The following is a 23,400-nucleotide window of genomic DNA, read 5'->3' as shown; positions in this document are numbered from 1 at the left end:
AGGCATGGTGGTGTTGGGTGGATGGCTGGACTTGATGATCTTAGAGGTGTTTTCCAACCTTAATGATTCTATAATTCTATGAAATCCATGTGCCTGGTGGAACTTTAGATAAATTCTTTCTACCAGAAAAGTCTGTGCACCTTTAAGAACTCCTGTCTCTGCCATTTTCTGAAAATGGCCCAGCTTTGATATAACTGTGTCTGTTTCAAAAGATTATTTTTAAGCCAAAACATCTCACATGGAAAAAATCTATTTTCATTTGTTCTTTGGTTCACCTAGGTTCTGCTGGATATTATGCTGTAGAAAGGCATAACTATATGATGTTCACAGAAGTAAAAATTGTAGTAATGTAGCCAGTCCTCGTCTTATCATAAAAATCTGGGACTGTTGCTAAATTAAATTATTAATGAATATGTGATGACTTCAGCTCCTTTTTATTTCTAAAATTTATAATCCTTTGGTCCTCAAATGTGAAGAAATATCTTTATCGCTGAGCAGTACTGTGTGCTTTATTATCTCCCCTAATTATAACTAAAGAGCTGTGAAATGCAACTTTCCTCTTTTAAAAGCGAATTCTAGTGCAACTAACCATCAGAATACTATTTGATTATTTAGATTAACAAAAGGAAATACAGTGTATGTGAAAGGCAGCCTTTGTGTTAATTCTCTCATTGTACTAAGCATTATTACTATATTATAAGTGATATATAAATCTTTTTCCTGTTCAGAGACCCTTGCTACACAACATACATTGCAGATTTTAACAGTACAGTTTGTTTTCAGAGCTTTAGGACGAACTACTTCTCCTGACCACACCAATTTCAATTTTTTTAACTGAGATCATTTGGAAAATATTTAGGTCTGAACTTCTAAGGCTATCCAATACACATTTTGCACAGCTTTCAGACTACTTTGCATTTTTCAAGTACACTAAATTTGTGATTTTTCCATACAGTTTTCATGCATTAAAATCATCCAAAAAGGAGTTAATTTTTCTAGTACTAATAATCAGACATTCTGTTACCTTGAACAGTGCTATAATCATCAAAGATATTTCGCCAAGGACAAGAAAAAGCTCTAGAGATATTAATTTATGCTTTCTTATCACTTCAGGTTATTAGTTGTAAGGACTTTATGATTAAACTTTCCTTAAAAGAGTAATTCTGTATTATTTTGTCCTCAGGGATGTATTGGTAATGTGCAGATGCTGGAGCAAGTTATGCTTTCAGCAGTCACTCAAATATGTTTAGGAAGGCAGCACTGCTCTGTTTCCCTGATCACCAGTCATGAACTGAGATGATCATGACTACAGTAGAAGACTGTCCTGACAACAGACAGATTTCTCTTCAGCTGAAAAATGGTAGAGTGCTTTGTTAAAGTTGTTCAACTTCTGGAATCGACTTTCAGACGACCTTTCCCAAGACATGTTCCTTGTCAGGACATAAGCTGAAGCTAGTTTTGACAAGCGTCCAGATGTCACAATAGGCAGTGTCAGGACTCTGAGTCTGAGTGTAGCCCAAGTTGATTCTGAGACAAGAGCTCAAGCACTAAAACTCAAGATTTATAAATGTCTTAGGTTTGTTTAAGTGAATTCAGGGTAAGTTACAGCACTTTCTGATGTTTCAGAAGCATTAATATCTCCATAGACAAGGCCAAAATCAGTTCTCAGACAAATTTTCTGGTAGGAAAGGTGGACTAGCTCTCATTTCAAATGTTGCATACAAAATGAAGTCCAGAATTTTATCTATTGCTTGTCATGTATTTGTAAAGATTGTGGGGATCATGTCCTTTGCCCACTCAAAAATAAATACACTGAAGTTCTTCATACTTTTTCTCGTATGAGTGTTTGCAAAGCAGTACAGTTTTCTCTCTGAAGTCTGCTATGCTTCAGCTGCTATACAATTTTTTTCATTAGACTCTCAATGACCTCCTCTTAATATTAGTCCACTGATTGATTTGTATTCCACAGGGTGCTCATTGCTGCTACTGTTAGTGTACAAAATCCCATGAACATAAAAAATTACCCAAAAATCTCTGAAAATTTTAAATTCACTAAAATTAAGCAGCAAAGCATTAATAGAACTTGTGAAATAAAAATCCATTCTGACGTCTGTCATTGGTAGGTCCTATACGAACATAATTTTCAAGTAAAAATATTAATTGCAGATTGGGTTAAGAGATCCATTCTGAAAGACCCAAGTCAAAGAAAGCATGGCAATAGAAATGAAAGTGTCAGACATCTTGCCCATGGATTTCAGTGTTATGATAATATAACTTAAAGGAATACAAATTACTTTAATTTTTTCTTTTATTCTTAGTTGTATGAAAAAGATGGCAAAAAAGTATGTCTTCACCATGGCAACTGTTCTCTACTGAATGACCAGACATTGGGTTGCTTTTCATTTTCATGTTCACAAGCAGTCAGCTTCCTCCTTTTTGATATTCTCCCATTACCCAGTCCATCAGAAGGCATTCAGTTATATTTAGTAATGTACTCCATACCAGTCACATTCAACTACGTATGAAGCAAGCAGCAAAGAAAAAGAATTAAGATCATTTTAATTAGCAGTTTGATAATCCTAAAGTCCCTGACCAGCATTCTGTAGAGTAGTTTAGCCTGCATACAGTTTGAGTAGACTTCTCTGGAATCACCCCTGATTCTATATTGGCCCTGCTCCACAGTACCAGTAATTTCTTATATTACATAAGTATTGTGTATCGATTATATCGTTCTTACACCACTAAGAGAAAAGCAGTGACTGCAGGCATTAGGATTACGATTTTCCCTGAGTGATTTTATGCTGCTCCCCATCCACATGGTGGAAAACATAGGCATGGCTGGAACATCAGTGTTGAAATTAGGCATCAACAACTTTTTCTTCTTTGACATATTTGCACTTTTTCAACCCTGTTTGTGGTATTGTCTTTAACACACAATCAGAAATGCTTGGTCACTGACTTTTACATTCCAGGTATTTGCTGCCCCTGGTGCATGGGTGGGCACGTAAGGTATTTTTCTGCCCTCTAACAAGGTAACCGACATTTTTAAAATAAAGAACAGATAACAAGTAGTCATGATGATCTAAAAATACTTTGCTCATATGTGGGAAAGACAGATTGACCACCACAGAAATATTTGTGAGTATCGCATAAGAAAGAGCTAATAACAGTTGAATCAAAATACTTGCTGGGAATCTGAAGATCTGCAGACCTTTTGAGCAACCAGCCATCCCTCCTTCCAAGTCACAGCATGTATTTCTGCTTACCAAGGGATGTACTTGCTGTAGCATAAAGTTTTTTCAAAGAAAAGGGAAGATGTCTTGTCTGCTGAACACATTTATCATTACGCAAATTGTGTTAATGATAAGGATTATCTGTTTTACCGTTTGGGATATAAATTGCTTTCTGCGGGGGTGAGGAAGTCATTCACCTCATTTCCTGCACAAAATTGAATTTGTCTAGGCATATTATGGGAATTTTTACTGAATGGCTGAAAAAGGGAGTAAAAATTTGCCACCTTCTGAAACACTAGGCTACATAGCTAGCCTGATTAAGTATGACAAATTTCAGTTAATGAAATTACAGTGATATTAAACAATGCTACTCCACGTACAATATATTACTGACACTTTCACCAATATGGTTTGCAGCAGACTAGTACATTAAGAGAAACTATGTCTAGATCATGAAGACTGCCACTGTCTGAATAATGCAAAACTTCAATGCTACAGGCTGACCGTGGCACACAGAACGAACTTGTTTGATCTCCGGTGACCATCCCACCAAGCTGGATTTTATGCCAGTATATCTGTGAGTCTATGCCATAGCTATATTTCTTTGCCCTCATGAGAACCCTGTTTCTTCTGTTCTTTTGCCAGTGCAAGTGTGAAAAGCAGGTCACAAACCTTCTGATAATCTCTATGAAGATTCTGGAATTTCCAGACAGCAACTCTCAGAGGACATTGCCTGTAAACTTGGCAGACACCCAAAACACATAACAGGCTAAAATGAGTCCCATAAAGAGTGTAAATTATGTTTGTACGTGTTTGGTAAAGCAGGAAGTTGCAAAATAATCATCATCAACAAAACATAGTTTCTAGCAGTCAGAATCAGGGAGTGAAACTTGTCTTACTGGAAAAAGGAAGGAGGAAGCACTAGCATGACGGGTTTTTTTAATAATTACATTTATTTTGAAAACTGAAGAGAAAGGAGAAGACAAACATTTTGAAACCTCGAGTGTGTGTGATAGAAAGTGAACTTATTCATACATAAACATATACAGATAGAAAACCCTTTCTGGAAAATCCATTCCAAACCAATCACTGGATTTCATTGCAGAAGGAAGGAGGCATTTAAGAAATTCACACTCTGAATAAAGCACTACCTACATATTATTTGTAACATACTTCCACTGAGCTACAGAGGCACTGCTAAGCTGTTGAGCTAAAGTACAGAGCTTGCACCATCATCAGGTCCTGCCGAGCCAAACAAAAAATGCAGTTTACTTTTTAATTCCTACTCTAGGTGCAGAGTATCCCAGGATTATTCTCCAGACAGAAGAATATTTAGCATTAAACAGAAGTCTTTTACTTTTAAAAGGAAAACAACTTTTGACTCTCTGACTGTTGCCAGATGGCTAGCGGACAAAGCAATGGCAGTAAAGCCAAAGATGCATATTTTGAAACAGATCAGCTGATGAACAAATCTTCCCTGATTTCAGTAGGCAGGACCCTACATTGAACAGATCTCTGCTTTCCTTCTAATGCCAGTGAGTTCATCACACCTGGACAGCAGTTGGAAAAGAGTACGTTCTGGTGTTCCGACATAGATGGAGAGTAAATGAAGGGTTATCAATTGCATTACCTTGGTTTCACAGCAGTGTAATTGTCAGCAGAATATGGCTTCTTATTTCTAGATATTTTAGTATTCTATGAATATGACAGATAAGACAGTCTGCTATACTTCAGCTGCTATACAATTTTTTTCATTAGAGTGTCAATGACCTCCTCTTAAAATCAGTCCACTGATTAATTTGTATTCCACAGGGTGCTCATTACAGCTACCATTAGTGCACAAAACCCAAGGAATATAAAAAATTACCCTAAAAAATGGCAATTTCAAGCTTTCATTAGAAGGTCTTTTTCACAGGTTGAAGTCAGTCAAGCTTTAAGTAATTAAGACAATTTACTGTAGCATGGCTGTATGTATTTCACCATATATTCCCAGAAGAAAGCCATGAGAGACATCTACATTAGAATTTTCTTATGAAGTTTTCTTTTCATTTTGTACTGTTTTGGAGATGGGATTACACAGAACATGGTACTTGACTCTCCAGTCCAAGCACTGCCCAAGAGCTCTGCACTGCCAGTCTATTTGCATTTGTGTTGAGGTCTTCCCAGTATCAGAGTACCACCAGTACCACTTACAGCTAGTAATCCTGCTTAACAGAAGCCAAATACAGTCACTTCAGTCCAGGGCTGCGTTAACTGCCCTTGGAGACTCTCGAGGGTACAGTTACAGGAGGCCTGCTTTAGTATTGGTTTTATTTTGTTCACCATCACCTGCCCTCACTGCTCGCAATATCTGGACTCCTGCAGAGTGCTCTGTACGGATGCTGCATTCTCTTTATGTGCAGATAAAGAGGAATAGATGAGGCCACAGTTTCATTTCCTTATAGTGACCAGAAACCAGAGAAGAAACCTAGGGAATATACTAAACGTTGTATTAACCACTGCTGTAGGCTGTAAAGACTACAGACATTCCAGAGCTATGTTGATTAGCAATTAGCACAAAGCAGATGGGGAATCATGCTGTCTCCCCAGGAAGTTAATGCAAACTAGTTACAGTATTTATATGTTGTTGAGACTACGCTGCTAAAATGTGTTTTAAATAAATACCAGAACTGGAATTATCTTGACATTTCAGTTAAAAATAGGTAAGACCAAATATTGAATTGGAAATTAGCTTCAAGTTTATGCTGAAAAGAGATCAGCAATCCTCTGTATTCACAAATGATTATTCTTGGGTTTTAATCCTATTTAATTTTTATAATGTGTTTCTACAGGCATCTGCTTTAAATCTAGTTTTATTTTGCACTTCTTAAAGTGGAAAGAGAAGAGACTTCTTAAAGTCCTTCTCTAAGGACTGAACATGCTATTCCTTACTACAGACCTTGAATGTGATTAATGAAAGAATCATTCTCAACTCGATTGATACTCCGCTACCATATATATATCGCAGCATGTTGCGTACTCTTCATATTCAAAAGATTCGGTGTTCAGAGAATTGCGATTAATTCTAACAGCTAAGGAATTTGGGCTACTTTGGAGAGTTGTTTTGAGATGATCTGACAAAGAACTCCCTTCTTTTCGTACCAATAGAGTTTCTCTCTGCCATATAAATCCTAAGTATAGGTTTGACAGTAATGAGCATGGAGAAATATGTTCTCTGTTTAGGTGGGCTCAGACATTTTGAGGTTGAGTGGTTGATTAATACATTTGCTTTTTCTGAGGAAAGAATAATCAGCAAAGATGCTCTTATGTGGGCATAACTTAAATGAGTAATTCTGATACTGAGTCTGACATCCGTGACTGTTAGCCTGTCAAGACTGTGAGAAATGCCCAAGAATGTGAGAAATTGGAAGAGGGAATGAAATAACGGATTAATTTTTTAAAACTTTGGAATATAAGGCTTTCTCAGATCTCACCCTCACCTGGAAAAAACAAAGTAAACAGGAGGGCTAAAACCTTTGCTGTTCTGATATAAGCAAATTTTTGCATAATGAGTTATGGTTTAGGGACTACGAATCCTTACTACATACATGCAAATATCTTGTAGGACTTCAAAAGAAATATAAATATCCTCTGATACTGGAATCAAAAAAGGCTTTAAAGTAATTTATTCTAATAGACAGTGAACTTCCTAACTGATACAATAATCATCTCCATTCTCAGACCAGAATAAACACAATTTCATGAACTGCATATTATTGTACACAATTATTTCTATTTAACAGATTATCTCAAAGAGAATGATCAGAGTGATCCTGAACACTCAGGGGACACCACCAGATACTATCAATCTATTAAGAAACACTTTGAGGAGAAAAGAAGTGGGTCTTCATCTTTTGTGTCCTCCATTGAAGATGAGCAAAAGCCCCTGTTCTCTGGGATAGCTGATTACCCATCTGTGACAGAGAAAACCACTGAGGTGGACTTTGAAGAAATGGTTCATGCCACAGAAGAGGTTCTTATTGACAAAAGAAGCGATTCTTACAAAGGTAGTCTAGCTGATGCTATTTCGTAAAGTTTGAGTAGATAACATTTTTAGTCTAATTATCAAAAATAATTTTATGAATGGTTCTATTTATTCTTTACTTAATATTTACTTTTGTGTTTCCTGAAAGGTTAACATGAAAAAATGTTTTAGAACAAAAATTAATCTTTCTCAAGAGGTTTGTTGTGGTTTAATACACTGGCTGTGGGACTGGATTACAGAACCTCCAAAAGGCTGTTCCAGGCTTTGTTAATAGACCATCTCGTAACTGAACTGCCTTAGGAAAGTCATTTAAACAAACTCTTTAAAATTGTCAACTAGTACTCGACTTCATTGAGTGCCCACGGTCAAAAGCTGCATTCAAAGGAGTAAAGAATCCTTCAAATGGCGTTTGATATGCCAGGGTTGGGTGACAGTAAAAAATCCTAGATAATGAGAGCTAGATAAAGCTAGTAATGGTTGCACATGCACAAAAAAAAAATGCTTTTGGGTAACTAGTTTCATTCTCTGTATTGACAAGGCACAACTAAAATTAAGTGAAAAAAATTCATAATAGCTTGAAAGAATGCTATCCCATTTTGTTGCACATGTTGGTTAAAAGGAGTGCCATTACATTGCACAGAACAAATCCTGACTTTCATAAGTAAAACACAAGAACAAAGATTTGGCCTTTTGTATATGACAAATTATCAAAAACTATTCAGCATTCTCAGTTAATTTTACACAGATTTAAATCACATAATTAAAATTACATTTAATGTACTAAAATATTAATTTTCTCAGTGATGTGAAGGGAAACTAATGAAAAGTGCTGGATTAACATACCATTGAAATATTGCTGAAAGTTCATTTGTAATTGTTTCAGTCTGAAGGGAAGAATTACGTATTTACTGTTTAATGCTGTTTTCCCCAGCAGTTTGTTTCCATCAAGGCAAGTTAACCATTAAACTATCATTCAATGAACTTCAGGCTTTTATGCTATAATTTTAAATGAACCTAATGACTAATCAGGCCAAAAAGAAGTAATTTTTACATTTCAAAGGTATGAATCTGTGAAGTCTGGTCTCCTCAGATGAAGGCTATGTAAACCTTCACCATATAAACTTGTTGCATACATACTGCAATTTGAAAGATTACCTTTTCCCTACCAATAGCCAGAAATGTGTCCTTGCAGCTATAGCAACATTTTCCAAGGCAACCTATTGCAGATTTTATTTGAGCTAAATTTAGCATGTCTAAAGGTTACATATTTTGATTAAGACCACATTCTTTTTTCCACTTTGTGATTTAGCACTTCTGGTAATGTGTGTGAGAGCTCATTACCTTTCTTGCAACTTTCATAAAACCTTCAAGGTCAGTAAAATAAGATCAGTTTTGATATATGTTTTAAACTAAATTCTTACTCCTGCTATTAATCAGAGATTGATTATAACTTGCCATAAAAGTAGTTATAAACATAATGAAATTTTGAGATAAACTCTGCTTGTAGGTATGCATGTTTATAATCTACATATATTATGGTACCTTATAAATCTTGAATACACATGCACTTGTATAAAGCTACTGCAATTCATTACCACTGTGACTGATACATATTTAATTATCTTTAGTTTTGTTTTAAGCTTTGATCATTACTGTCAATGAATGGAAAGACTATTAATAATGTATTGGATAATGAGGGCAGAAACTGCATAAACTTCTCCCTTATAATCTTAAAATGCAGTTCTTAAGATTAAAACATATGGTGCTTTTGAGAAGACCTCGTAATTTTTCTGTAGCTGGTAATCTATATATTATGGGAAAATGCTATTTTCTATTTTCATATGGTCATAATTTGGGCTACAAGACTGATTCTCGAATTTTTCAAGTGAACTAAGTTATACATTTATTGATTTCCTTCTCAGTCTAGGATTCTTCAAGCTCTGGAAGACCACAGTTGGTTATAAAGTTATACTGCTGTTGGGCTTTTCTAGGGTTACTCGTGTATGTGACAGTACCCAAAAAGATGCTTAGAGCAATACAATACTGTATCTTATAGTGTATTACCTTGCTTGTAGTGCATGAACTTATTTTATAATTTGAGTGCAAATTCATTTGCTTTGTCACAAATTAAATGTTTATTGTAATGGTCTACAAATACATACTCTAGGACAAAAACCAGCAGTAATTTCCCTGGGGTAATCCATGGCATTGAAAAATATATGATTTTGGTGAATGATTTATTGTGTAAGATAACCAACAACGTGGTTGTTACTGGACATGAAAAAGCTGTGAAACGTATGGCCTATATTTTTAGTTACTACTCCTGAAATTCACTCCTTAAAAGTAAGTCCACTGGATTTACAAGATCCATTGCACCCACACTTGTACTTCAAAATTTTACCCCTAAATCAGTCCTAGTCTGCTCTCTTCACCTTTCTGAGAGCTTTCCAGCTTCCTTGGACACTGCAAATTGTGCCATGTGTGCCTGCCAAAACCAAATTACATGCTTCTCCGACACAGTTTGCCTCTTTCCTTCTGTTGGCATAAGTGGCTGAGAAGCTGAACAGGTTTCTGTGTAGCCAAGATGAAATCTCTTTCCCCTTCCTTCTGTTCAGTGCATAAAATCAGTTATAGGTCATGTCACATGAAATTCAAACACTCTCTACAGCTTCAGGAAACCTTCTACCACCTGCTAACCAAAGATCAGACAATGCAGTAAGTACCTTTGATAAAAAAGAGAAGCAAGTTTCCTCCTCCACTTGGAGTCACATAGTGAGAGCTCCCTTTCCCAGCTAAATCTGCTTGAAATACTAAATATGAGCAGGGTTTGGGGTTTTTTTCTTTTAATTTCTTTACTTAGAGCAACACTGCTCAAAGATGTGTTTGAAAAGGATTAGCTAATAGCATTTGGACAAACCTCATGTCACCCACACTGTGTTTTTTTTCTCTTTTCTTTGAAACATGGCTCTGGCTGCTACGGTTGCTTAGAAAAATTTCACAAGTATGAAATGAATGTAACCTATGCTGAGTTATCAGCATGCAGTGCCAAGTGAAGTGTTAGGAGAAGCTCTGAGCAAACCATTCAGGGACTACTGGGGGATGTGGGATTCAAATCCAACTGCTCATACAACAGAGGCTGACACCTTATAAGCAGTCAAGGATTTTGTCCAGCTTTATGTTGAAGCAGCAGCCTGAGCACAGTAAGAACTTTTAATACATTCTGTAACTTTATGTAGTTAAATAATTACAAATACAACCCTAATGGGAGTTGTACTAAACAGGTGTTAAAGTTTTAACAGCCTTTTTTTATCTAAGCAGAGGAGAATCCAAGTGGTACTGAGAAATTTTTACTGTGTGCATGACAACATACACTCGAAGTAACAAAGGCTTAAGGCAGGTGGGGGTTGATGTAGAAAAAGCACTGTTCATCATAAATGTGTCACCTGTGGGCTCTGCAAAGCTCACAGCAAGATCTTCATTCTATATCAGATAAGGTGTGCAACTACTATATCCCACGACAAATGATTTGTAACCTTTCATCAGCTGGGTGAACAGGGGAAAGAGCCTACAGCCAGCAATGGAAACTAATACATGCCCAGAGGTGTAAATTTAGTGAATTGAAAGAGGAAGGAGAAATAGCTCAAATGAGAAATCCAAGCAAAAGTAAGGAGTGCCCCTACGTTCTGTCTGAGTGGTAAAGTGCGGTGTTTGATTATAGAGATCCAGGAACTGGGAGGAACAAGAGGGACAGAATTTCGGCAAAGAAGGTGAAGGGTAGGGACTGGAGTCGTCATCATCTTTTTTTTTAAAAAAAGGGCTGGAGAGAAATAAATAAACTTAAAAGACTCGTATAAAGAGTATGTTTTTATCTACTTTATATATTGTATACAAAATATATAAATGTTACAAGGGGAAATAAATTCAGCAAGCTAACTGAACCTCTGAAGTTAGATCACAACTATGCAATTGGGCCATTTTTAGCTTGAAATAAATTATTTTTCTCTATCTTAATCCAAAATTTTAACTGTAGTTCAAACAGGAAGAAAAGAAAAAGAGAAAAAGCATTATTTACTCTGAAGCTTCATTTAATATTAAAGTGATCTCTGACTGACCCAGCAATGCTGAATATTTCATTCTTTTAGGATTCACAAATTATTAAACAAAATTAACTGGCACCTTTCACCCCACAGTACTGTAAGTGTCTGTGAGACATGCTTTAACTACGATGTAAGGGCTGGGTTAGAGACCAGTGATGCTAAAAGCTAGGTCAATGAAAATCAATTTCCTTTTTGAAAATAATAACCAGTATCCCTCTGCAAGCAGTATGAGCTGAATTAAATGGCCTCTGTCTCAGAGAAAACATATTACACTTCACCAACCTTGTTAAGACAAGCAGTGTTACAATTATTGGTAGGAAAGACAGCTAGCTGAGGTCTGGCAACTTTCTCTAGAGGAGGTACTCCAATGCACTGTAATGCTTGCCCAGTGCTGTGAACACAAATGCAGCAAGTCCTCCTCTTACACCAAAACGCTAAATAGTACATGCACTTCAGTAGCACATTCACGGGAAAGCAAGAGGTTTCATCCAGGTCTCTGAAACACACTATCAAAGATGTCCAAGTACATCATTTAATGCACTTTGGTTATAAAAAATATTTCCAGTTTCAATGAACAACAAATTGGTAACAAAAAAACACCTGAAAAAAATTGGGGCTTCATTGGCCTTCTGATTACTAGCCCCTCTTGGTAATGCAAGTTGGCGAGGATGAGATAGCGGAGAGAAGTCCCAAGGCCATCAAAAGGGACTTCAGGGCACTGGGGCGACTGGTTGAGGGATCAGGGGCGCAGATGGTGTTTTCCTCCATCCCATCAATGGCAGGGAACAACACTGAAAGGGGCAGGAAAACTCACCTGGTTAACAGGTGGCTCAGGGACTGGTGCCATCGGTCAAATTTTGGCTTTTTTGATCACAGGGAAGTGTACACACCACTGGGCCTGCTGGCAACAGGCGCATCACAGCTATCTCAAAGGGGAAAAAGGATTCTTGGCCACGAGCTGGCAGGGCTCATTGAGAGGGCTTTAAACTAGGTTCAAAGGGGGAAGGGGACATCGCCCAGCTCACTAGGGATGAGCCTAGGCTTGGCGTGCCAGGGTCAGGGGTGAGATTGACAGCCCAGCTCAAGTGTGTCTATACCAACGCACGTAGCATGGGCAATAAACAGGAGGAGCTGGAAGCCATTGTACAGCAGGACAGCTATGACTTGGTCGCCATCACAGAAACGTGGTGGAACAACTCGCATGACTGGCATGCTGTCATGGATGGCTACAGACTCTTTAGGAAAGACAGACCAACAAGGAGAGGTGGGGGAGTTGCTCTATATGTGAAGGAGCAACTGGAATGCATTGAGCTTGGCCTGGGGGCAAATGAGGAACGAGTTGAGAGCTTGTGGGTTAGAATTAAGGGACAGGCTCACACGGGTGACATTACGGTGGGTGTGTACTACAGGCCACCTGACCAGGAGGAGGAAATTGATGAGGCCTTCTACAGGCAGCTGCAAGCAGCCTCACAATCACAGGCCCTGGTTCTCATGGGGGACTTCAACCACCCTGACAGCAGCTGGGAAGACCATACAGCTAGGCAGGCGCAATCCAGGAGGTTCCTACAGACCATCGATGGTAACTTTCTGATGCAAGTGGTGGAGGAACCAACAAGGAAAGGCGCACTGCTGGACCTTGTATTAACAAACAAGGAGGGACTGGTGGAGGATGTGAAGGTCGGAGGTAGACTCGGCTGCAGTGACCATGAAATGGTCGAGTTCAGGATCCTGCGTGGAGGAAGCAGGGCAATAAGCAGGATCAAAACCTTGGACCTCAGGAGGGCTAACTTTGGCCTCTTCAAGGAGCTACTGGCAGAAAACCCGTGGGCCAGGGCTCTCGAAGGAAGGGGGGTCCAAGAGTGCTGGTCGCTCTTCAAACATCACTTCCTACATGCTCAGGAGCGGTGCATCCCCCTGAGAAAGAAATCTAGCGAAGGAGGCAGGAGACCTGCATGGTTAAACAAGGAGCTTCTAGCGGAGATCAGGTGGAAGAGAAAGGTCCATGGAATGTAGAAAGAGGGGCAGGCCACTTGGGAAGAGTACAGGAATGTGGTCAGAGCGTGCAGGGACGCGACGAGGAAGGCCAAAGCCCACCTGGAATTGAAGCTGGCAAGGGATGTCAAAAACAACAAGAAGGGCTTCTTCAACTACATCAGCAGCAAAAGGAAGGCTAGGGACAACGTGGGGCCACTGCTGAATGAGGCGGGTGTCCTGGTGATGGAGGATGCGGAGAAGGCAGAGCTACTGAATGCCTTCTTTGCTTCAGTCTTCAGTGCTACGACTGGCCCTCAGGAATCCCAGGCCCCGGAGGTAAGAGAAGAAGCCTACAGAGAGGACGCCTTTTCCTTGGTCGAGGAGGACTGTGTGAGGGATCGCTTAAGCGATCTGGATGTCCTCAAATCCATGGGCCCCAATGGAATGCACCCACGAGTGCTGAGGGAGTTGGTGGATGTCATTGCTGAGCCACTCTCCATCATCTTTGAGAGGTCCTGGAGGACAGGAGAGGTGCCCGAGGACTGGAGAAAGGCCAATGTCACTCCAGTCTTCAAAAAGGGCAAGAAGGATGACCCAGGGAACTACAGGCCGGTCAGCCTCACTTTCATTGCGGGAAAGGTGATGGAGCAGCTTATCCTGGAGGCCATCATCAAGCAAGTAGAGGAAAAGAAGGTTATCAGGAGTAGTCAGCATGGATTCACCAAGGGGAAATCATGCCTGACCAATCTAATAGCTTTCTACGATGACATGACTGGCTGGGTAGACGAAGGGAGAGCCATGGATGGTGTCTACCTCGACTTCAGCAAGGCTTTCGACACAGTCTTCCATAATATCCTCCTAGGGAAGCTGAGGAAGTATGGGCTGGATGAGTGGTCGGTGAAGTGGATTGAGAACTGGCTGAATGGCAGAACTCAGAGGGTTGTCGTCAGCGGCGCTGAGTCTAGTTGGAGGCTGGTAACTAGTGGTGTCCCTCAGGGATCAGTACTGGGCCCAGCCTTGTTCAACTTCTTCATCAACGACCTGGATGAAGAGTTAGAATGTACCCTCAGCAAGTTTGCTGATGACACCAAGCTGGAAGCTGTGGTAGACACACCACAAGGCTGTGCTGCCATTCAGCGTGACCTCGATAGGCTGGAAAGTTGGGCAGAGAGGAACCTGATGAGGTTCAACAAAGGCAAATGCAGGGTCCTGCACCTGGGGAGGAACAACCCCATGCAGCAGTACAGGCTTGGGGTGGACCTGCTGGAGAGCAGCTCTGTGGAGAGGGACCTGGGTGTCCTGGTGGACGACAGGTTGACCATAAGCCAGAAGTGTGCCCTGGCTGCCAAGAAAGCCAATGGGATCCTGGGATGCATCAAGAAGAGTGTGGCCAGCAGGACAAGGGAGGTTCTCCTTCCCCTCTACACTGCCCTGGTGAGGCCTCATCTGGAGTACTGTGTTCAGTCCTGGGCTCCCCAGTTCAAGAAAGATGAAGAGCTACTGGAGAGAGTGCAGAGGAGGGCTACAAGGATGATGAGGGGACTGGAACATCTCCCCTACGAGGACAGGCTGAGGGAGCTGGGCTTGTTCAGCCTGAAGAAGAGAAGGCTTGCGAGGGGACCTTATAAATGCTTACAAATATCTGAAGGGTGGGTGTCAGGAGGATGGGGCCAAGCTCTTTTCAGTAGTGCCCAGTGACAGGACAAGGGGCAATGGGCACAAACTGAAGCACAGGAAGTTCCATCTGAACATGAGGAAGAACTTCTTCCCTCTGAGGGTGACAGAACACTGGAACAGGCTGCCCAGGGAGGTTGTGGAGTCTCCTTCTCTGGAGATATTCAAGACCCGCCTGGACAAGGTCCTGTGCAGCCTACTGTAGGTGACCCTGCTTCGGCAGGAGGGTTGCACTAGATGACCCACAGAGGTCCCTTCCAACCCCTACCATTCTGTGATTCTGTGATTCTGTGGTAAAATAATTGAAATAAAACTAAAGAAATAGGAGTCATTCAGTGGCAGAACTCTGATGATGCTGACTAGACAAAGCTGCTTGTTTAGCTACAGCTTCAAAATGTTAGCACGTTGCTATTGTTAGGTTAGAATTTTATAATTTTTGGATGTGAACACTTTTATCTTTCCTTAAATAGTAGTAAGAAACAAAGCGAGTTGTTCAGGCAGTGTGCCAGTGCACCAATTTGACTTTCAAGGTTTTCAGAAACTCTAGCAAGTGGGATGCTTGAGGGGTGCCAACCCCTCCATAACAGCATGTATATGAAACTATACTTTTATATGGTTTGTTTTCCATCAGATACCACTGATAAAGGAGACTGGGAGCAGGAGAACATCCAGGAGTACCAGGACTCCCCAACTCAGTCAGCATTACCCCATGTTACATGGGGCATCTGTGAAACTGAAAGTGACTTTATATATGGGGAAGTGGAGAATCGGTTAGATTTACTTCAAGAACAACTTAACAGGTAAAAACAGAAATATGACCCAAAAAAGATATGTGTGAAAGAGTACATAATACAACCAATATTAACAACGCTACAGAAGGAATGAATTTGTGCAGGAAGTTTCCAAAAGCATTCAGCTCTTCAGAAGATCAAAAGCACAAAAATATGCCTGGTGGGAATGTCACTTTGTCATCTGTAGGTATTCTGAGGATCCTAAATATCACCTAAGTTCAGTCTTTCAGATTCTTGGAAAAACCTATGCTGGGAATGCTGGGTACAATATTTTTAATTCTTTGCCAGAATATTCATGTCACTTACCTCTAGGTACCCACATTAGCCAATCTGAATTGCCTTGCAGAAGAGCATTTCTCCTCAATTGACTGTTTGGGAAACCAACTTTTTAATGAAAAAGCTGTAGTGAGGCACCTGAACTTGTTACATTTAAATCTCACCTCGCCCAGAATACTGTTCCCTTAACAGTGATTTCCAGACATTTACATGTCCACAGATCGACAATTGTCTGTATCTTGAATGTCTGAAGTAATTTGCTGGAGACCCAAAGTAAACCAGATGCCTTGTTTAAAAAAGACAAATCCTCTTTTCGATGCATTGATTTATTTTGCAGCTGTCTCTGTAAGACATGAGACTATGCAAAGGCAAAATACTTACACCTGTTGTAACAGAAAATAGATGCCTTCTTTGTCAGAAACAGTTATTACCTTTGCTTCCTAAAGTTTCTCTTCCTTCTCCCTTTTGCTCTCTGATACACTACTCTCTGCTGGAAGCTAAGCAGCATAGCTTATAGCATCTTAAAAATATGGTTACAGAATTTTGATCCATCCTACACTATAATTTACCATGTAATTTCACTTAATTTTAAATTGCCCTATGCTCAGTTCTGTGGCTTTTTTATTATTTTCACTCTGCAGTTCCATTACTTTCAATATTTTTCCATGACAAATACTATGACACGCCCTCAGCCCTAATTATACTTTAGTAGCTCTTCATTGGCATTCTGTGCTGTATATTTTAGCAATCAGTTTAAAGCCAGGTTAACTGCATATTGCTTCCTTCATCTACCATAAGCCAATCAAACCACAGTATTTTTCATTTCTGAATACTATATAGTAGATTAAAAAGACATTTTTAACATGTAAGCCTAAAATGCTGTAATTTCTAATTGCAGTAAAGCTGAGTAATCTAAGTAATTGTAAATGTCACGTAACTAAACAGCTGCATGTTTCCCATCAACTGTGTGTAGTCTTTCAGTTACATTTCTTTTCCCAAAAAACAACATAGTTTTACCAAATTCTTATGCAGGTTCTCAGGTTTTTTGAGTCATAAAATATCATTGTTAACGATAAACTAAGATTTAAATTGCTATAGATTTTATTAAATAATTTTATTCTTTAAGTCTTATGTTTTTAAAGCTCTTCATGTTTTCAGGATTTTGGGCCTTGCTGGGTCTTCTATGCATGTAAAAGACAATTATTCTATTCTGCTTATGTCAGACCTGACCTGCTGGACTAAAAAGCAGGGTCACTTCTTCCTGACCTTTTCCTTGCCAAGTGAGAGGCTTGGCATAACACTCAAATTATTAAATAGATACAGAAGGCTGGAAAGCCTTTGTACGAGGAATACATCCCTAGAGCTATCTCTGTTTCTCGTCTTTAAGCAATTGGAATTTCATGTAGGCTGCGGGTCAAGCATCTAAGGTTCTCCCATTTGTTCATCCGTGGGTGGTGTGACATGGACTTTTTTTAAATTTTGGAGAAAGGAGTGAGTAACTATATATGCAATGATGTTGAATAAAGACTACCAGAGGTACTCTTTTATTTGAAGTACCAGGAAACTCCCACCACGTGCTAACAAGGTAAGAAGGGAGCGATTTTAGAGTTAATTCAAAGCCAAAGACAATCATGGATGCAAGTCCTCCAGTGCTAAATCCCTTTTGTTCACTGAGATGTTAAGGCCCAGGTTTAGCGGATGGAAGATCTCTGAATGGTGGCACGCTGCTGCTGCTGCTGCTGCTGCTGCTGCTGCTGCTGCTGCAGTATTTTCCCCTGTGGCATGAGCATCATGCCTGTGTAAGATTAGCACATTTGCAAGTAGCAAAGAACCCAACAGAGGTCAACAAAAGGGTGAGTAGGGCGTGATTGCCTGTAACCTCCAGGTTTGGGCCTTGCTTTATGAAAGCTGATGCCGCAGAACCAGCTTCTCCCAATAAAGGAATAAACAGCATCCTAAATATCCTTTGGATATACCTTTCAGATTAATTTCATAGATCCTTTTTTAAAGAAATGACACAGGCAATGGACAACTCCAACATGATAAAAAATAATATCGAACAGTAAAGCACCTGGTGAAAGCAAAAATCTGTCAGCACAGGCTCAATTCTTCTGCTGTAGGGAGCCGAAGTAGTAACATTCACAGCATTCAAGGCTGCTGACAAAGATTTGCTTACGCTGACAGCAGAGGAGTTGCAATACTGACGGCTGTATATCTGTATCACAGCCTGTCACAGCACGTTCTGTGGCCTTCCAGCAGCTGGAGAGGCACAACAGGCATTCCCTGTCGCTGAGTTTGTCACGAATCTTGGCAAGACCATTTGAAAATCATGTCCATGAAATTTTAAGTACGAACAACACAGGCAGCTCAAATGTTTCAGAAGTCATATACAAATTTATGAAAAAGGTGAAAAAAAGAGGAAAAAGCTACTGAATTTGAATATCAGAAATGTTGACATTAATTCTGAGGTCTGAATAAGTCTAAATTTTCACAGTAAGGAGACTTGGGCTGTCCTCATCATGTCTTGGGCATCTTTAATTTTCTAACTGGAAAAACACAAATGTGGTTTCCTCTTATTTCAGTGCATTGTATTAGCGTTGGGAACGTCAGAATGAATCGTCAGATGCATCAGAATTAGTGTCCCATCCTCAATCTGTTCAAATCAATTTAGTTACAATGAGGAGACTACATTTATTCCAGTTAATTTCAACCAAAGACCTGGTCCCCCGTGTTACTTCTTGTTCCAAACATAGGGGACTGTAATTAACTCATTCTTAATGTCGCAAACAGACCAGAGACAAGCATGCAGCTGCGTTCTGCAAAGCAGACAGCAAGCTTTGGAAGGGCTCAGTACTCCCTCTTCTGTTCTTTGCTATGTAAGACATGGTCGTGTCTTAAGCAATAGTTTGCTTTATTAATAAGCTGCAGGTCCCTCTTGAATGCATCTGTAATCAGTATGATAAAATATATCTATTCCTGACCACGAGTTAACTGATTTTGTGCTACTTTTCTAGGCTTGAATCCCAAATGACTGCTGATATCCAAACCATCCTGCAGCTTCTGCAAAGGCAGTCAACGCTCATTCCACCTGCCTATAGCATGGTGACTGCAGGTGCAGAGTATCAACAGCCAGCAACCCAAGCGATACAAAAGCTTCAGCCTGCAGCATCAGTCAAAACAGGCAGAAGTTTCAGTCCTTCATCTCAGGTATGTACATGTCCACTAAGATCAAAAGAGGTTTGCTAATCTTCTCAGCTCACAATGGAAGAAATGCATACCAGTCTAGGTGCTTGTTCACTAGTTTAAGGAGTATGAAATTATTATTTTGACCTAGCTCCTCCACAATGGACTTAGATACCATAGTTTCAGACGCCACATTTTCTGTGAAGATTGTAGACATCCATACAATAATCTTATAATCAGCCTGATTTACTTAATTATCACGGCCTTCACAACAGTTAGCAAAAACGACACATACTAGACGTGGGTATAAACCACAAACACTTTCCAAGCATCGGACCTGCCTGCCTGGGTGCATCTGCCACAGATCCTACTCACGAATTCCTGAGAAGCACTACGACTATGTTTTCCTCAATGTACAGGCCAGACAAGTCCAGCTGGTGCAGCACTACGGTGATACACATATGGAAGTGGGAGGGGCTAACATATGTCCAGTCCCTTGCTACTGCTGGAAATATGAATATATGGAGCCATGACATACCTGTGTTTCCCAGTACATGTCTTCCACTCCAGTTCTGTTCACGCAAAATGTGATGATTTTCCAAACTTGTTTGGGATTTCCAGAGTTTAAAACCTTGGGCAGAGATGTGGCATGTTATTTCCAAAAAGGCTTCTGCATGTCTAGAAATCCCAAATCAGTCATGCAGCATACAATCGGTAAATCCAGCATGCTTGGCTGTGTCAGATTCCTCGTTCGTATGCTGGAACACACATGGCCACAGTAAGTCCAACACATTCAGAAGGCATGCATAAAGTTCACATGCATAAAGATTATCAGGGCAGCAAATGTGCAGCAGTAGCTTTGAGAAGTGTAAACCTGCCGTGACTATACATGCACAAAACATCTACACATATTTCTGTCTGAACATAAATACGGCCACCCCCTGCAAACCTCTGCATACTTCACGCAAATCCCAAGTTTAAAAGCAAAGGAGAACTGAGTGCTGAGACTGGAATCCAAATGGCTATAATGTTCAGAATGATGCAATTCCAGAGTCATGTTCTGAAACACAACTGCAAATTCAAGAACGTTGAAATCCATACTCTTACATCAGATCTCAAAAGTGTTCAGCCCTTGAGAAAGGGCTGTTCACACATGTATTTTGATATCATATGAACAAGTCTGAGGAGGGGACAAGATATCCAGGCTTCTACAATTAATCAACAGAATTGCATTCAACCTCATTAAATCAAACACAGTACCACGTAAAAATATTTCAGTACATTGCTTAATTTTCAAACATGGTTTCCAGCAATCATCTGAATGTGTTGATTTTGAGCAGAACAAGAGCCTAGAAGTGACCAATTATTACCATTTTCTTTCTTCTCCTCGCTTCCAGAGTCCGGAATTTCCAGACCTTGAAAAATTGAAACTCAAATCCAAAGAATCCCTCTCAAGTGGAGTGCATATTAACACGGCCTCAGAAGACAACCTGGCTTCTTTTTTAGATCAAGAACGTGACTTGTCTGTAGAGCGTCCTCCACAGCACTGCAAAACTTATCTCCAGGCAATTAGGCACCCTTCCTTGCCAGAATCTTCACTAAGCACTGTAGGAATCTTGAGTCTTCATAGGCACGTTTCTGATCCTGGTCTTCCTGGGAAATAATACTTTTATACTATTACTTCACATAAAATTGTAAGTGCTTTTAATGGCTGTTTTTCCTTTTTTTTTGTATTTAAATCCTCTATACTTGACTCAGGGGCTACAAGGAATATACCATTATATGCAAAAGTACTGTATATTTTCCTAAATCTGAAGCTTGTAAGGTAAAGTTGAGCAGTTCTGATGTAAAAATATATATATATATACACACACAATAACTGTATGTTCCAAATGTAAAACTGCCAGCATTCTCAAGGCACCTTATATTTTTATTTTTTTTAAATAACATGCATGTTCTGAAATTACAGTTTACGTTGCATGGAGATTACCATTTACTGCTGTCATGGAAATAGTATTTTACTGTGGATATGTCTTCAGAGCAAATAGGTGACCAATAAAAATAATTCACCCAGAAAAACTCCTACCTGACCAAGCTAAAATTCAAGCAAAATCTTCTTCTAGCTCACTTTCAAAAATTGATTTATCTTCCTTGAAGTGAGCTTTTTACAATAAATCACAGTGATCCTGAATCTAGAGAAAGAATAAATTAATCAAGTTTTCTGGGTTTGAAACTATTAGGACAGAGAAACCAGCCTCCTTCCAAGCCATCTGAAGTAGGGCACTATTTTAAGAGACAGGAAACACTCCACCACATGTTGGAAAGTATCACCCTAGGTCTCACCCACAAAATGGCATTAATTAAATAATTTTTTTCCAGTAATTTTTTTTTTAAATTGCAACATAGAACTTGACTGTCTTAAGCAGGCAGGTCCTCTTCATCTGTCACACAAACATAATCAAACGCAATAAATCTAATTTCTGTATAATACAGAAGACTGTGTTCCTTTTGTTTAATACAAATTATTAACAATCTGTTTAATTAAAAAACACTTTACACGTTTTTGGTTTGTAATTATTAGAGTGGTTGTTTGCAGTTGTCTTTTTACTCATTGGCCCCTCTACAATGATCCTAGATAGGGTATATCTGTATGTGAACACACACATACACCACGCACACATTCCTGTACGTGTGCATGTGTGTATTTTATATATGTACATATGTGTGTACGTATGTGTGTATATAAGTATATACACACATACACACAAGCGTGTGTATATACCTACACTTACATGTAGGAGTATAGATAGAGAGCTCTCTCTATATATGTATATATGTAAAATCACTTTCAGGAACAATTATAATCTTTCTTATTACAGAATGAGTAAGTTTAGCTTGTGTCCAAAGCTGACTACATTAGAATAAAATGATTTAAGGTCCGTAGGCTTTAAATACAGTATGTACTGTATGTGCATAATGCTTTGTGAATACTTCGATTTAATTTTATTAAAATATTATTCTGCTTCACATGTTGTGTTTATTTTAGAAGGAACTGATGGTTTTATTACTGCTTTTAAATATTTTTAAATGTTCACAGGATTTTCTAATCTTAAAGCTTTAATGTGAAATTCCTCTAGGAAGAGAACCGGTTTCAGAAAAGCATGTAACCCAGTTAGTGAGGGAGCAGTTAAATTTTAACTTCAACCAAATTAAACCCTCTGTTCTAAACCAACGCTACAGAGTCATGCAATAGTGGTCAACCCTCACATTAATAGATACATGTATTATATGTTGGGGTCAGAATGACACATAACATTTTTAGTCAAATACAGCCAGTAGACAAACCCAAGGTGGATGAATCTTCTCTTATTTAAAATTAGCCAATTAAATTTAAATTAAATTAATTTAAAATGTGTTGAGCTACTGAGCAAGGCTCTGCTTTACCTTTGCATATAAAGGTGCAAAAATGAATTCACTGAATACCTTTGTAAGCGAAAAGAGAAACCAATCCTTCCCATACAAGACCAAATTTTCTTCTGCCGTGTACTACTGTTGATTGTTGAAAGGTCCAAATGCTACAACATGCTGACTGCTCTTACCTCCACCACGATGACAGGAGGTCTGCACTACTTAGTGCCGTGCAGGATCAGATCCCAGGTGACAGCAACATCAGGCCGGTTAGAATCTCTGCCTGCATATACTCCATTGAAACAGGAGTGCTGAATAACAAAGCAAAATAGATTCTGCTTTTTTTTTTTAATTGCAAGCATTAACATCTTCTGCTCTATCTCAGTCTAGTAAGTAATATTAATGTCTGTTACAAAAAACAAGCTAGCATATTTTCTAAAAAAGTATTTGTGGTTATGCTATATTTAAAACAGTATGGTATAGATTAAAAATAAAATTAATGAGAAAAGTATAAGGCATGAGCATTGCTTTACAAAATGCCGTCTGTCCAATTTCATCACTTGGTATTTCACATTAATGCAAAGAGACTGAGCAAAACAGGTGGACTGGGGAAGGAGCGTTGGGGAAGAGGAAAAGCAACAACTATTTCAGTTAGTCCAAGTGAAGGAAAAGCTCCATCCTTTACTGCTTTCCTTGGCTCAGAGAGGCCTTCTTCCTTCCTTTCTCTTTGTCTGCGTTTA

The 23,400-nt window shown here is 39.3% G+C and overlaps 1 protein-coding gene across 10 annotated transcripts in view; it reads left to right on the top strand.

The window, feature by feature from the left end:
* Positions 1-22,279, top strand: part of KCNH7 (potassium voltage-gated channel subfamily H member 7) — a 251,430-nt gene extending 229,151 nt beyond the window's left edge. For 9 of the 10 annotated variants that reach the window (XM_075430761.1, XM_075430758.1, XM_075430760.1 and 6 more), the window contains 4 exons: positions 7,016-7,279; positions 15,634-15,802; positions 19,084-19,276; positions 20,650-22,279. In XM_075430761.1, the coding sequence (XP_075286876.1) occupies positions 7,016-7,279; positions 15,634-15,802; positions 19,084-19,276; positions 20,650-20,916 (893 nt within the window). In that variant the 3' untranslated portion in view covers positions 20,917-22,279. The remainder of the gene's footprint in view (positions 1-7,015; positions 7,280-15,633; positions 15,803-19,083; positions 19,277-20,649) is intronic. The other variant, XM_075430763.1, reaches the window with a different exon arrangement.
* The last annotated feature ends 1,121 nt before the right edge of the window (positions 22,280-23,400 follow it).

The sequence above is a fragment of the Opisthocomus hoazin genome, chromosome 9 (assembly GCF_030867145.1).
Source record: "Opisthocomus hoazin isolate bOpiHoa1 chromosome 9, bOpiHoa1.hap1, whole genome shotgun sequence".
In the NCBI taxonomy this organism is placed as follows: Eukaryota; Metazoa; Chordata; class Aves; order Opisthocomiformes; family Opisthocomidae; genus Opisthocomus; species Opisthocomus hoazin.
This window is presented reverse-complemented; position numbering and strand designations above follow the sequence as displayed.